The sequence below is a fragment of the Pteronotus mesoamericanus genome, unplaced genomic scaffold (assembly GCF_021234165.1).
Source record: "Pteronotus mesoamericanus isolate MK-2021 breed Mesoamerican mustached bat unplaced genomic scaffold, CSHL_Meso_final contig_702, whole genome shotgun sequence".
Lineage (NCBI taxonomy): Eukaryota > Metazoa > Chordata > Mammalia > Chiroptera > Mormoopidae > Pteronotus > Pteronotus mesoamericanus.
In genome coordinates, this window is record NW_026555239.1 from 576,805 (window position 1) to 590,321 (window position 13,517).

Here is a 13,517-nt window from a genome sequence, read left to right on the forward strand (position 1 = left end):
GTCCGACTTAATTAAACCTCAGGATGCAGGAAATCCCTCGAGATCTCTGAGATTGCCTCCCGGAGGTGAGGGCGGGACGCACGAAGCCTCTCGCGAGGGCCCAGCAACGACCACCCAGCGTTACCAGAGAAGGGAAGGCTGGGGTTTCCCCTCAGCTCCTTCACACGCTTCCCTGTCTGCTACAAGCCCCCGCTCGTACCCAGTTTCCCGAAGTTTTCAAGGTGAATCCCGTCCCCCACCCCCACACCCACCCGGGATTTCCAGTTCTCAGAGATTCTGACTCAGAACCAGAACTCGGAGACAGGCGCCTCGCGCGTCGCCGAACAGGAGGTTTGATTCCAACCCGCGGCAGTTTGGGCGCGAGAAGGGCGCAGACTCGTCTAGGACCAAGGGGGCGAGCCCAGGATGGGCGGGGCATAGGGGGCGTGGCCCAAGGGCGTGCCAACGTGGGCGGGACCCTAGGCGGAACTGAGAGCGAGGGGCGGGCCCCAGGGTCAGTGAGCAGTTGCTTTGGTACCCAGTGGGTGCACGCATTGACGTGGGCGCCCAGGTGAGGACAGGCGGCAGTGACAAAGGAGGCCCTAAGAGAGGCCGCTGGGAAGGGACAGGAAGGAGGTGGAAGACCTCAAGGCGGAGGGGCTGTGCTGAGGGAAGGGGGCTGAATGACGATAGGGCTCTGCGGTTAGGAGGACGAATTTGGGGCTCTTTCCCTCCCTGCTCAAGGCTTTCCTTTTCACTCCCAGTTTCTCATACCTGGTTTCACTAATATCTCAGCGTTTCTCATTTCTCTTCTTTGTGACTCTCTTAACCATTTGCCACTATTCTGCGAATGAGGCACCCAAGGCCCATTCAGGATGGAGAGTAATTTTTCTTCGTCTTACTTGAAATTTTAAATAGACAACAGAAGCCAAACATATTTTGGTCCAGCTTTTAAACAGAAACGTTAGGCTTGCTTTCCTGTCAGCGGAGCCGCCTCTGGCAGCGTCTTCCTTTTCCCCTTAAATGGTGACTGTTGAGAGTCATGAAACATTTGAAAGAGCATCTGTTGAGGTGGAGGCTGTGATGTATTTTGGATCTGTGCAAACATTTTTTGGGTTCAAGACCTAGTACAGGGCGACCCTTTTCCTTCAGCGTCTGAATCATTTTGCTGGAATAAATAGCAAAAAAATTCCCACAATAGCAGTTGGCATTTTGTAGGGCATTCCCCGCCCCCAGGTGGATTGTTTAAAGAGGCAGTAAATGCCACAGCTCTTCCAAATCTGTTATTTTCCAGAAACATAGCCTGTCCTTCATGTTAAATGAAAATTAATGCCCACTTTTGGGATGAACTGGATGGGGATAATAGGCTTTCGCTTTGAGGGCTCACCTAAAATACAGCGATTTTTGAGTAATGTGTGAGATGGAGACATCAGCTGTACAGAAGAGCTGCAAAGAGCACAACAAGATGGTTTAGGGAAATAAAACATATGTAGTTTGATGTAGTGACAGCTGGGAGAGAGAAATGTTTGTAATATTTGAAGGTTGTGTGCAGTACACTTAAAGAAACTGAAGTGAGCTTGGTAATAACAAATTCGTGAAGTGAGGATAAAAATCTCATTTGAATATGATATTAGTGGTTATATATAATTTTTAAAATGTTGAAAAAAACACACACACAGAAACCCTGGAGTAAAAAGTACACTTGAAGACTTTTCCATTCAAATCAGAATAAAAAAAGATGTCTTTCATATCATACAAAAATCCTGAATATGGTGAAGGTGACATTTCAAACCAGTAGGGAAATGATGAATCCAATGAAAGGTGTTGGAACAACTAGGTAGCCATCTGGAAGAAAAATAAAATTGGAACCATACTTCACACCTTATACCAAAATAAATTCCAGATGGATCAAGAAATTAAATCTGAACAATAAAATAATAAAAGTTCAGAAAAAATTTGAGTCGAACTTCAATTATATCAGAAAAAGGAAAATCTTTTTAAGTATGACATAACACTCAGAAGCCATAAAACACTTATAAAAATAGCTACATTTAAAAAAAATCCTGCCTGGCAAATTGCTACTTTTCCATCCTAGATATAGAACATGACAAGCCAGAACTTTTTTTGTCATTATTAACCAATTAGTAATCATGTCAATTAATTTTCACAATTTCTCAAATCCCTCAGTGAGTCCACAAGTTCTCTATAAAATTTTAAATCTTGTGTAATTTTTATAACATTCTCAGAGTTTTTAAAGACAGTGGGATTACAGTTAAGAATGGAATTTTAAACCATTACACTTTATTGCCCCTCTGTGGACAACCACCTTTTAATAAAATATATGTATATGATTTCACAATATATATCTGAGTTTCCTACTGGTGCCTATAGATAAATATTGTTAGAGTGTCAAAAGCTCAAATTTAAGAAATGCTTTAATAGAGCACTAAAGAATGAAGGGTCATCACAAAAGAATTCAGTGGGTACATCTCCCCTTAAAGCATATTGAATTCATTCAAAAGTTTAATTTTTGTCAGACACTTTGCCAGGTGTTGGGTGCAAGGGATTCAACAACAAACAAGATACAAACCCTAGTGGGGCTACAGATGAGTATATAGGCAAATACAGTTGTGTGTATATACATATATATATATATGTATATACACACACACACACATATACATCAGTCACTTGGGGCTTTCTCATTTAGATTCATTTCCAAGTTTGAAAAACTCCCAAATTTGGCACATAGCTGCCTGGAGAGGCATGCCCCTGACAGTTCATTTAACCACCATTTATTAAATCCATGGCCCCGCCTCTCTGCTGGATATGGAGATAGACACAGGTCCCTGCACTCAAGGAGCCATGAGTCTAGAAGGGAAGATAAATATACAGATACACACAGGGCAAGAGAAGAGCAGATTATATGTACATGCAGCTGGGAACCAAGCAGCCCTCTCCCTGGGGATCCTCACAGAGGCAGTAACCCTTAATTTGAGGCTGGGAGAATAAGTAAAGCTATGCCTGCTGGGCATTGGATAAGACAGGGAACACAGAGGCTTCTTTAGGGAGCTGCAAGTAGTTCTGCTAGAGTGAAAGGTGCTAGGAAGGCCTGAGCTCTCAAAAGCCAAAGGTGCCCTGGCTGGTGTGGCTCAGTGGATTGGGGGTCAGCCTGTGAACTGAAGGGTCACTGGCTCCATTCACGGTAGGTCAGGGCACATGCATGGTTGCAGGCTAGGTCCCCGGTTGGGGGCATGCAGGAGGCAGCCAGCTGGTGGTTCTCTTCCTCCCTCCCTCCCCTCTCTCTAGAAATAAAATTATTTAAAAAGCCAAAGGTAACATCTGATGATAGTTAGCATTTATAGCACTTACTGCTTTCCACAGATTAACACATCCACTCCACACACAGACATCCTGAGGTAGGAACTATATTCTCTTTATTTACAGGTGACAGAACTAAGTCGCCACAAGGCTAAATACCTTGCCAAAGGCTCGTAGTCGGGCTCATGTCCAGGCTGTTAACCAATATGCTAAACCAGTATATGACAAACTCTATATTCACGTGATTTTATTTTACATTTATAGGAGTATGACATAAACACACATACGAGAAGTGACTAAGCCATACTTAAGAGGACAGGTCAGCCTTACTAGCTGTATGGTCTTAGGGAAGTTACTTAATCTTTCTGTGACTCAGTTTCCACATCTAAAAACCAAGATTAATATTAATACTGAGTGGTTGTGAGAAGTAAGCGGGCTACTACAGTTGCAGAATTTGGGCTGCTGTGTGCAGACTGAATTGGAGGGGGGCAGCGGGGGCAAGGGGAACACCTAGGAGAACACCGTGGAAGTCCAAGCCAGGGTGAATGGTGGCTTCAACCACAAAAGGCCTCGGTTTGGAAGGGGGAAAACTGTAACTCGTTCCCAGGACTATAGGATGAGACAAAATAATGTATAATAATATGTTTGAGAGTGTCCAGTCCATAGCATACACCTTTACTATTTATTATGGATAAATTCAAGTATATACAAAAGTAAAATAGTGTAATATTCCCATCAGCCAGCTTTAACAACTTTCAACACATGGCTAATGTTGTTTCATTTATACTTCTATCCACTTCCTCCTATTATTTGGAAGCAAATTCCATACATCATATAATTTCATATGTAAATATTTCAGTATATATGTCTAAAAGGACTCTTAAAAAAACCCATGATACCACTACACCTGAACATTAATAATGATTTTAATATCAAATATCCAGAGAGCACTCAAATATCCAATTATCTCATAAATGCCATTTTTTTTTAAAGTTTCAACTGGGATTCAAAAAATGTCTACACATTGCAATTTATTGATGCCTTTTAAGTCTCTTTTAATATAGACTTCCTTTTCTTTTCACTTGCAATGTATTTGTTAAAAAACATTGAGACAGCTAAGTGAAAGTCAAAGACTATAATACTGTATGAGTCCACTTTTATACAGAATTTAAAAGCAAAATACATAAACAAACACAATAGAAACAAACTCATAGATACAGAGAACATTTTGATGGTTGCCAGATGGGAGGGGGGTTGTGGATATGGATTTAAACACTTCGGAGATTGCCCTGACTGGCATGGCTCAGTTGGTTGAACGTCATCCTGCAGAGCAAAAGGTCGTTGGTTTGATTCCCCGTCAGGACCCATGCCTGGGTCGCAAGAGGCAACCCACGTTAGCAGCTACTGATGATCAATCTAGACCCATTAAATACACAAGGGGTTAAAAAACGGTGATACTTTAATTCTACCATTCCTTATTAGGTGGAATATTTTGAGAAACTTCCCCTCACCTACTGTTTGGTTATCTAGTGATACAGTTCATGTGGGAATGGTATGATAAATGCTGACTCATTTCCTTTGTTTACCAGTTTTCAAAATAATGAATTGGTTCCTTAGTATCCTTCGATGGTGACCCATTAATTTTTTTTAAAGTAATAATACAAATGTATGGATGAAAACATGTTTGATGTGCTTCCTTCCACAGCAATTGTTATTATGAATGCTTAAATTGTCCCTCTTCAGCCAATGGGATCCTAAGTTGGCTCCTGTCATTCTGACAAGACTCTCATCTTTGGTAGCTTCCTTTTTGTCTAGTATGACAAGGTGTTCCATGTTCATCTAATGATTCCCTTGCCCTTGTCCTGCAACCAGACACTTTTTCAGGGATCCCTGGATCCTTTCAGTGTAAATAGTATTTCAGGACTACAGTCTGGGTTGTTGCTACTTGGTCTTTATTCCTAGGTTATTCCAATGAAAAGAGGAAATAGTTTTTTAAAAAACAGCTTTATTGAGGTATAAAGGACATAAAAGAAATTGCACATAAAGTGGGGATAGCCCTGACCTGTGTAGATCAGTTGGCTGGATGTTGTCCTGCAAACTGAAAGGTCATCAGTTGGATTCCCAGTCAGGGCACATGTCTGGGTTGTGGGTTCAGCCCCCAGTCAAGGCACATTTGAGAGGCAACCTATTGATATTTGTGTCTCACATCGATGTTTCTCTTTTTCTCCCTACCTTCTCCTCTAAAAATAAATTTAAAAAATCTTTTTAAAAATGTGGGTATATAGTGCATCTATATCTGTGAACCCCTTCACCACAACTAAGATAGTGAACCTATCCATCACCCCAAAAGTTTCTTTAGGGCTCTTTGTAATTCCTTCCATCCTCTCCTTCCCTCCCTGAACAATTCTCCCCACTTTCCTTAGGCAACTGTTTGTTTTTAAAGATAAAATATATCAATTCATAATCAACTAAAAACCAGGACTATAGGATTTTAACTTGCATCTCTTCTAATTCAACATCTGAATTTCCCTTCTTCCATGCTTACAATACCCATTCACAGCGACATTGGGAATGACAGAATTGGAGTATCACACAATTATCCATTTGCTTTATCACACGTTACAGTAAATGCTTTTTAAATGTTAGTTCCCTTTGATGCTCTATGCCCCTCCTCTTATAAAGGGAAAAGAATTCTTCCCCAAAGTTCTCCCTTCTAATATTTACAAAGTGAAAATAGGTCTTCTTATCTTGATCTTCCTGAGAAGCCTATGGTTATGAGTCCGCAGCAATTTCTGGAAGTGGTCCATGCAAGGATGATCTTGAACCCAAGCACTATACAAAAGGCCGTCTTAAAAGACAGCAATGCAAGTTACCTTGAGTGTAGAAAACCAGAAGGCCTTCCGTCTGAGTGGGGGCTAGTGGTAGAGCTAGGTGGGCAGGTCACTGCATCTACTATGGTAACTGCTCATAATGGGAGTGTACAAAAGGCGTGGAATCACGCAGGAGGGACACATGGGTCAACCTTGCTGGTGGGGTTTCAGGGAAGGCTTCCTGGAGGAGGGGATGTCTACACAGGTTCCTGGAGGAGGAGTGGGAATTAGCAATGTTGGGAGTTAACAGAGAACAGGGAGAAGGGATATCCACGTACAGAAGCAGCAAAAAGCAAAAGGCTCTTAAATACGAGAGCATGGTTCCTTAGAAGAAAACTGCAAATAAAGAGTGGATTGTGGGCACTCTCCCTCCTGAGAGCATGCCCCTCTTGCCCCTCTTCCCCCTCTTCCTCCCCGCACGCATCTCCTGAACTCTAAGGGTCCCCATGAGACTTGCAACCAGGGCAGCAATGGGCAGCCTCAGCTCCTCCCAGGCTAAACCTCTGAAGCTGCCTCTAAGGCCCCCTTTTCTCAGACTTAGTGAGGCAAAGCAGCCCTGCCTGGGCTCTCTTGTTACTTCTGTCCTAAGCCCTTCCTTGTTTCACTGTCCCCAGCTTTAATAAACTTACTCTCAAAATTAAAAAAAAAAAAGAAGAGTTGATTCTGGCTTAGGTAACAAAGGGGAGGCAAGAGGCTGCTCTGGTTATCTAAGCTGTGTGGCATCTTATGCATGGCAGGTGCTCAATATGTCCTGTTTTCAGGAGGAACATACTTTTTAACAACAACAGTTGGTAGCAATAACCAAGTGAAATATGCTGTGCCAGAAACTGCAAAAATTATATCACTTAATCATCACAACAACACTACTCTGCTAGGCAGGCATTCTTTTCTGTATTCAAGAAACCAAGTTCAGAAAGGTCAAGGCACACAGCTTCTAGGTCTGAAGTCATATGTCTATTATGAAGTAGGGCAGGGACTCAAAGCCCTGAATTTTCTGGGGCCAAAGCTTGAGCCCCTTCTGTATCACCCTTCCTGCACCTCTTTACCTAGGTAATATTCTCCAAGAGGGATGGTCACCAAGAGCTACACTCAAGGTTCAAATGAAGAGGCATATCCCTGGGAGACACTGTAGGTCCCAAGAACGTACTTACCTGCTTCTTGGTTCAGGCAAACAGCCATCCGCATGGCTTCTTCCCTCTTGGCTGTGCCTAGCAGACACAGAACAGGTCGCCACCTGTGCCCTGAGGCCAGGATCATGCTGGCTCAGCCTCTCCGCCCAGCTGAACGCCCTGTACTAGCCCCTGCTCCTCTGAGCCTCTTGAACTCTCTCTCCCCTTAGGGTTTTTTTTTTCTTTTTTTTATTCCACACAGATCTCTAGTAAAGCATTAATGCATTTTGGGGGTTTATATATCCTACCCTCTCTCCTGGACTGTGAGCCCCTTAAGGGCAGGGACTGTCTTTGTCCATCTCTGTGTCCACAGGGACTAGTGCGGGCATGATACACAGCAGATACCGAGTGATATGTGCTCAGCCTCCCCCAGCCCCAGGAGGAGGAATGGAGGTAACGGTACCATCTTGGGGGGCCACTAGGAGAATTAACAGAGATAATGTCTAAAAAGGACTTAGCCCTGGCTTGTGTGGCTCAGCTGGTTAAGAGTATCGTCCGTGCACTGAAAGGTGCTATCCTCGATCAGGCGTGTACAGGAGGCAACCAACTGATGTTTCTCCCTCACACCCACATTTCTCTCTCCCCCTCTTCCTCTCTCTCTATAAGCAATGAAAAAATGTCCTTGGGTGAGGATTAAAAAAAATTAAATAAAAAGGACTTAATAGAGCACTCAGTATATAGTAAGTGCTCAATAAATTATGTCTCCTATGATTACTATGTTACACAATATTATATATTTCATGGTGTTATTAATAAACAAGTGAGTGAAAGAATTACTAAGTAAATGCATGAATGAATGAGGTGAATTAACTTCAGTTTAAATCCTGACTTTGGCCTATGGTAGGAGTGAACTTTCATGTTCTTTGTCCCGTAGACTGGGAAAGACTAGATGTATTGCAGTATTATTTTTTTTTTTTTTGCCCTGTTGTTTCTGTTTTAGATTAAACCCAACAACATGTGCAGGATTCATCCAAAAAGTTCTCCCAATTCTTGGACAAGGATTCCTCCAAGTGAGCTAGAAGGTGGGGGGCTAAGCAAGAACACTTCATTTTCCTTCATTAGCATTAGTTTCAACTTCTTATTGACCTTTCTCTGGATGAATCATAAAGACACAAATAGATTTAAAAACCAGTGTGATCAAGAGAACGTAGAGGGAAATCTCCAGGATCATATTAACAGCCTAGAAATCAACCACCCAGAGTGAAGCAGGTCAGAAGGTAAAACTGATAGACAATGTAAAGTGTGTGAATGTACTGGGAGGAGACTTATAGAACCAAGGGAGAATCTGGAGCTAAATTATAATAAGTACATAAGAATAAAAAGGAGAAAAACAGGCAGAGTTAAAAAGAGAGAGACTTAGTTCCAGGAATAGCAAATAGTTTTGCAAGAAAAGAATAACTATAGTACACTCAATGGCTCATGTCAATGGTATTGACGGTATAACAATGCTGATTAATGATCCAATCAAAATCACAACTGAAACACACTGGGAAGATGGGAGATGGGAAGTGTGTCCATGTGAGAGAGAGCTTAGTCCTCACCTTTCCTGGTGAGAACTCAATAGATAAAGTCTAACAATGAAAAATCAGGGAACAGCTTTTGATTATGGCTGCTACTTGGTCTTGCACTCGGACCAGATGGTGGACTGACCTGTCACATGCCCTCCAGGAGGGAGTCTCTCTCTCCTGCTGACCTGGTGGAGCACTCGTGTGTTATCCAGCCTGGGAGCAGGGGACCCTGTGGCCCAAAAGTCACATGGCCAACGGCAGCACTGGCTCCACCTGCAACCTCTGGGAGGGAGCTTGAAGCTGGACAGCTGCTGGGAAGCAGCTCAGCTGCCTGGATGACCGCCTAGAAGCCGCCTCGGGCTCCAAAGCACAGCACTGCAAGATGGAGCAGGAATTCTGGGTGCTGCCTTTTGTTTTGGTCCTGCTGAAGACAGCTGGGTTTTGTCTGGGTTTTGTGCAGGAGGCGAGCTTTGAGAAGGGGAGTCCCCCATTGTCCCCTATCATTCTGCATTGGAATAAAAATCTTTTTTAAGAAAAATCAAGGAGCAGAAGAGCATGATATTTAGACATAAAAAGGAACACAAATACTAAAACAATCAGTTAAGAAAGTTGGGGGGACAATTGTAATTGAACAACAATTAAAAAAAAGAGAAAGTGGCAAGTGTGCCACTTTCTGGGAATGGGATCGGGGATCCACGAGAGTGCAGTCTTTTGTAACAAGCTTTGTAGAACTACTAATTAATTAATTTAATAAGCACTGACGTTCACTTTGCATCAGGCACTATTCTAAGTATTTCACAAATGTTAACCAATTTCTTTTTTAAAAAGATTTTATTTATTCCTAGACAGAGGGGAAGGGAGGAAGAGAGGGAGAGAAGCATCCCTCTCTTGCGCCCCCTACTGGGGACCTGGCCTGCAACCCAAACATGTGCCCTGACTGGGAATTGAACCAGGGGCCCTTTGGTTCATAAGCTGGCACTGAATCCACCGAGCCACACCAGTCAGGGTCAATTTAATTCTTATAACAAATTTATGCTATACATTCTGTTATCATCACCATTTTACAAATTTGCTGAATCCCTACTATGGGCCAGCCACAGGAGCAGGTGCAGGATAGTCAATGCTGAATGAGACCACGTCCCTACACTTAGAGACTTACAGTACAGAGAGGAACACAGACATCTCTGGACATACTCAGTGGAGCATGTTTGATAAAGTGCAGATTGTAAAATAGGTAGTGATGCCCGAGACGCGCTTTAAAGGTCAAGTAAGATTTAACCAGATAAAAATATGTCTATAACATGTTCAGGGCAGAAGAAAGAGCAATGAATATTGTTAGAATGAACTGAATTGATTGGTCCCCTCTTCCACAGCAAAATGGACGTTAAGAAGAATAGTATGTATAAGCTACTGGAAGGTTACGTAGCCTCCCACAAAACTGATAAAACTTTCTTCATATTAAGTTTACCTTTTAAGCCTTATCTTAAGGATATCTCAGCTGCAGCTTGAGCCCTGGAGTTGAACTCCTTACCAAATATAAGAGCCTGTGGAATAGTCACTAGGCCTCTCTGAACCTTGGTGTAAAATGAGGGTAAAATATCCCGTATCTCACAGGAATGCTGTGACAGTGAAGTAATACAGGACCATCCTTAGAACAGAGGAAGGACCTGGCCAAAACAAGCACTGGATAAATTCCAGCACAGAAAACTCTGTTGCGTGCCACTGCTCAAGGTGAGAAAAACTAATGAATAACTAAAAGTTACAATTCAGAAAAATATCAGCTGTGATTTCTTAACAAATTATGTGATACTTTAAGATATCAAACTTTGCCAATATACTAAAAATTCTTATTTTATGCTTCTCAGTAGTCCTTTATTGGGTGCCAGAATTTAAAATGATAAGATTTTGATAGGCTTCCACAAACAGCACTATGACTTCTGGCTGTCTTGTCCCCAACAGATGGGAGGATGAGGGCCGTGAGCTCAGGAAAATGCCCCGAGTGTGTCAGCATCTGCTCCTTCACCTTTTAGTCCTCCTACACTTGGAGTCTGCCTCTTCCTCCCCCCTAGAGCAGTAACCTGGCAAAACAACTGCCAGACTGCTTTCTCCAAAATGGGCCTCCTCTAAATCTCCCAATCCAGAATGTTCCAATGTAGTTCCTTGCACTACTTTGGGCCCAGTAAGTTTTCATGTTATCAAAAATCTGAGAGCTTAGAGAAGCATTTAACCTTGATCTTCAGTGTATCAGGGAAAGCTTCCTGGAGGAAGAGACATCCTCTGCCCTGACTCTGATGCAGCAGCAGGAGCAGGCTGGGGAAGGAGGGCCAAGGTGGGAGGGGTAACAGCATTTCCGCAGAGGAAGATGCTTGTGCCAAGGAACGCCTGGAAGCAGGCGGAGCTCGGCTCTTAGGGCTTAGAGCGGCTGCAGGGGCTCAGGGTGGTTTGAGAGGTAGGGGGAGGACAGAGAGGAGAGACAGTGCGGGGCAGGGGAGGACCCAACGCAGGGGCCACCTCATGAAGGCCTCGTTAGTGTCTAAGCGTTTGGATTTTGTTCCTAGGATCCTTAGGGGGATGAGGAGAAACTGCATGTTTTAAGCAAAAGAGTAGCATGATGAGATAGGGGTTTCTGAGCGCGATCCATGAGGAATAGCCTCTGCCTCGACCCCAGTGAGCCTCAGCTGCCTCCTCTGAAAGCAGGATCAGTAAACCTCCGCTCAGAGGGCTGTGCTGAGCCTTGAACGGGTAACTGCTGGGCTGCTCCCAGCACAGGGGACACCGCTTCTCAGTTTCTCTCCCAGTGTTTGTAACAGGAAGGCAAGTCTGCTGCTCTTCCTCAGGCTCCTAAACCCTCAGGGTCACCAATCCTTAGTGACTTTTGAAAGAGGTGTCTAGGAGGACGTTTCTGGACCTAGGCTGTCTAAATGTGAAACTCTTGGGGCTTGGAGGTTCTTCCCTGTGGACAGAAACTTGTGCATTTTCTGAAGCTTCACCATTTCAGTTCCCAGTGGTGAATGAGCAGGGTATAGACACGGCCCTTTCGCTAAGATGGCCCAGGGCCCAGAAAACCGGGGTGTCTCTGTGGGCTGGGCTAGGCCACTGCTCTCCAACAGGCATGCGGGAAGGAGTCCTGGACTAAGGAATGTAAGACGTTTTAGAAAAAAATATGATGACTATTAATTATTGGCAGTTTCCATGCCAGGCTCTTTCTATGGGTTAGCTCTTTTATACATGACAACTATCCACATTTCTTATGGCCAGTGAAGCAGGCCAAAAGAATTTAGGTAACTTGCCTGAAGTAACAGTGGGCAGAGCAAAGATTTGAACCCCAGGTATTTTTAGGGTTAAAGCTCCTTCTACAGCTCCATCTTTTCCTTTGGGGGAAACTAAACAGTAACTCCTTTACCTGATTAATTTAAACCTGTGGCTCGTCCAGAGTAGCCACCCCTACCACAACATGGTCCCGCAACGGAGCCATTATAAAGGAGAAGATCTTGGAATTCTATTTATATGTTATTATCTTATCCTTTTAAATGCCTATTTTCCATATGTTTTATAGTATACATACTATATTAGTATAGGAATATGTATATAATTTCTAAATAATTAATGTATTAGGGGCTGAATTCTCATAACTGTTTTACTGAGAGAAAGAGAGAGAGAGAGAGCCAAGATCAAGAAAGCTTGGGGACTACTGATAAAAAGGTATAGCCAGGATTCCATGTAAAGGCAAATATTCATGGGACACTTTGCAAATCCCCCAAAATACATTCATACTCCCTTTGTGAAGACCATCATCTGCCATCAGGACTTTTAAAATCCAAATATGACGCCGTGGTTTCCCTGCTGAATGTACTTCAGCGGCTCTCCGTGACTTAGAAAAAGTGCGCCATGGCCACCCCTTCACGATCTGCCCAGGGACCGTCTCCAGGCTCACCTCTCCCCGAAGCCCCTCACACTCCTTCCTGACCGCCTGCCTCAGAGCCTCCGCCTCCACCGTTTCGTCCACTGAGGAGGCTAGCGTCTTTCCTCACCCCCTGCCTTCTGCCTGGCTAACACCAGGCTCCGGTGAAGACACACCACTTCTGGAAAGCGTTCTGGCCCTGACCAGTGTGGCTCAGTTGGTTGGAGCATCATCCCGTACACCAAAACGTTGTGGGTTCAATTCCTGGTCAGGGCACATGCCTAGGTTGCTGGTTTGATCTCGTCCGGGCACATGTGGGAAGCAACCAATTGATGTTTTTCTCTCACATCAATGTTTCTCTCTCTCCCTTCGTCTTTGTATAAAAATCAATAAACATATTTTTTTTTAAGTGTTTCTGCATGGCTCCAGGCTGCTGCTTTCTTTGCTTCCTCTGTCAAATAGTGCCTCTGGAACTTATGGCATTTATCTGTTGATATATCTGCCTTCTCTCTACCAGACTGTAAGCCCTCTGAAAATAGGGACTATATCTTAGTTACTGCTATTTACCCAGTGCCTACAGCAGGGAACTTCTGAAACCTCTCCACTCCTGGGCTTGCTGCTGTACAAAATGCACTAGGTAATCTTTACCTCATATGGCTGTTACAAAGGTTACAGTGAACCCTGGCTAGTGTGGTTCAGTGGACCGAGTGCCAGCCTGCAAACCAAAGGGCCCCCAGTTTGATGCCTGAGGTGCGGACCAGTTCCCCAG

At 43.7% G+C, this 13,517-nt stretch overlaps 1 protein-coding gene across 1 annotated transcript in view; it reads right to left on the reverse strand.

The window, feature by feature from the left end:
- Positions 1–11,042: 11,042 nt before the first annotated feature.
- Positions 11,043–13,517, reverse strand: part of FAM227A (family with sequence similarity 227 member A) — a 44,982-nt gene continuing 42,507 nt past the window's right edge. The window contains exon 17 of the mRNA XM_054582513.1: positions 11,043–11,157. Within this exon, the coding sequence (XP_054438488.1) occupies positions 11,043–11,157 (115 nt within the window). The remainder of the gene's footprint in view (positions 11,158–13,517) is intronic.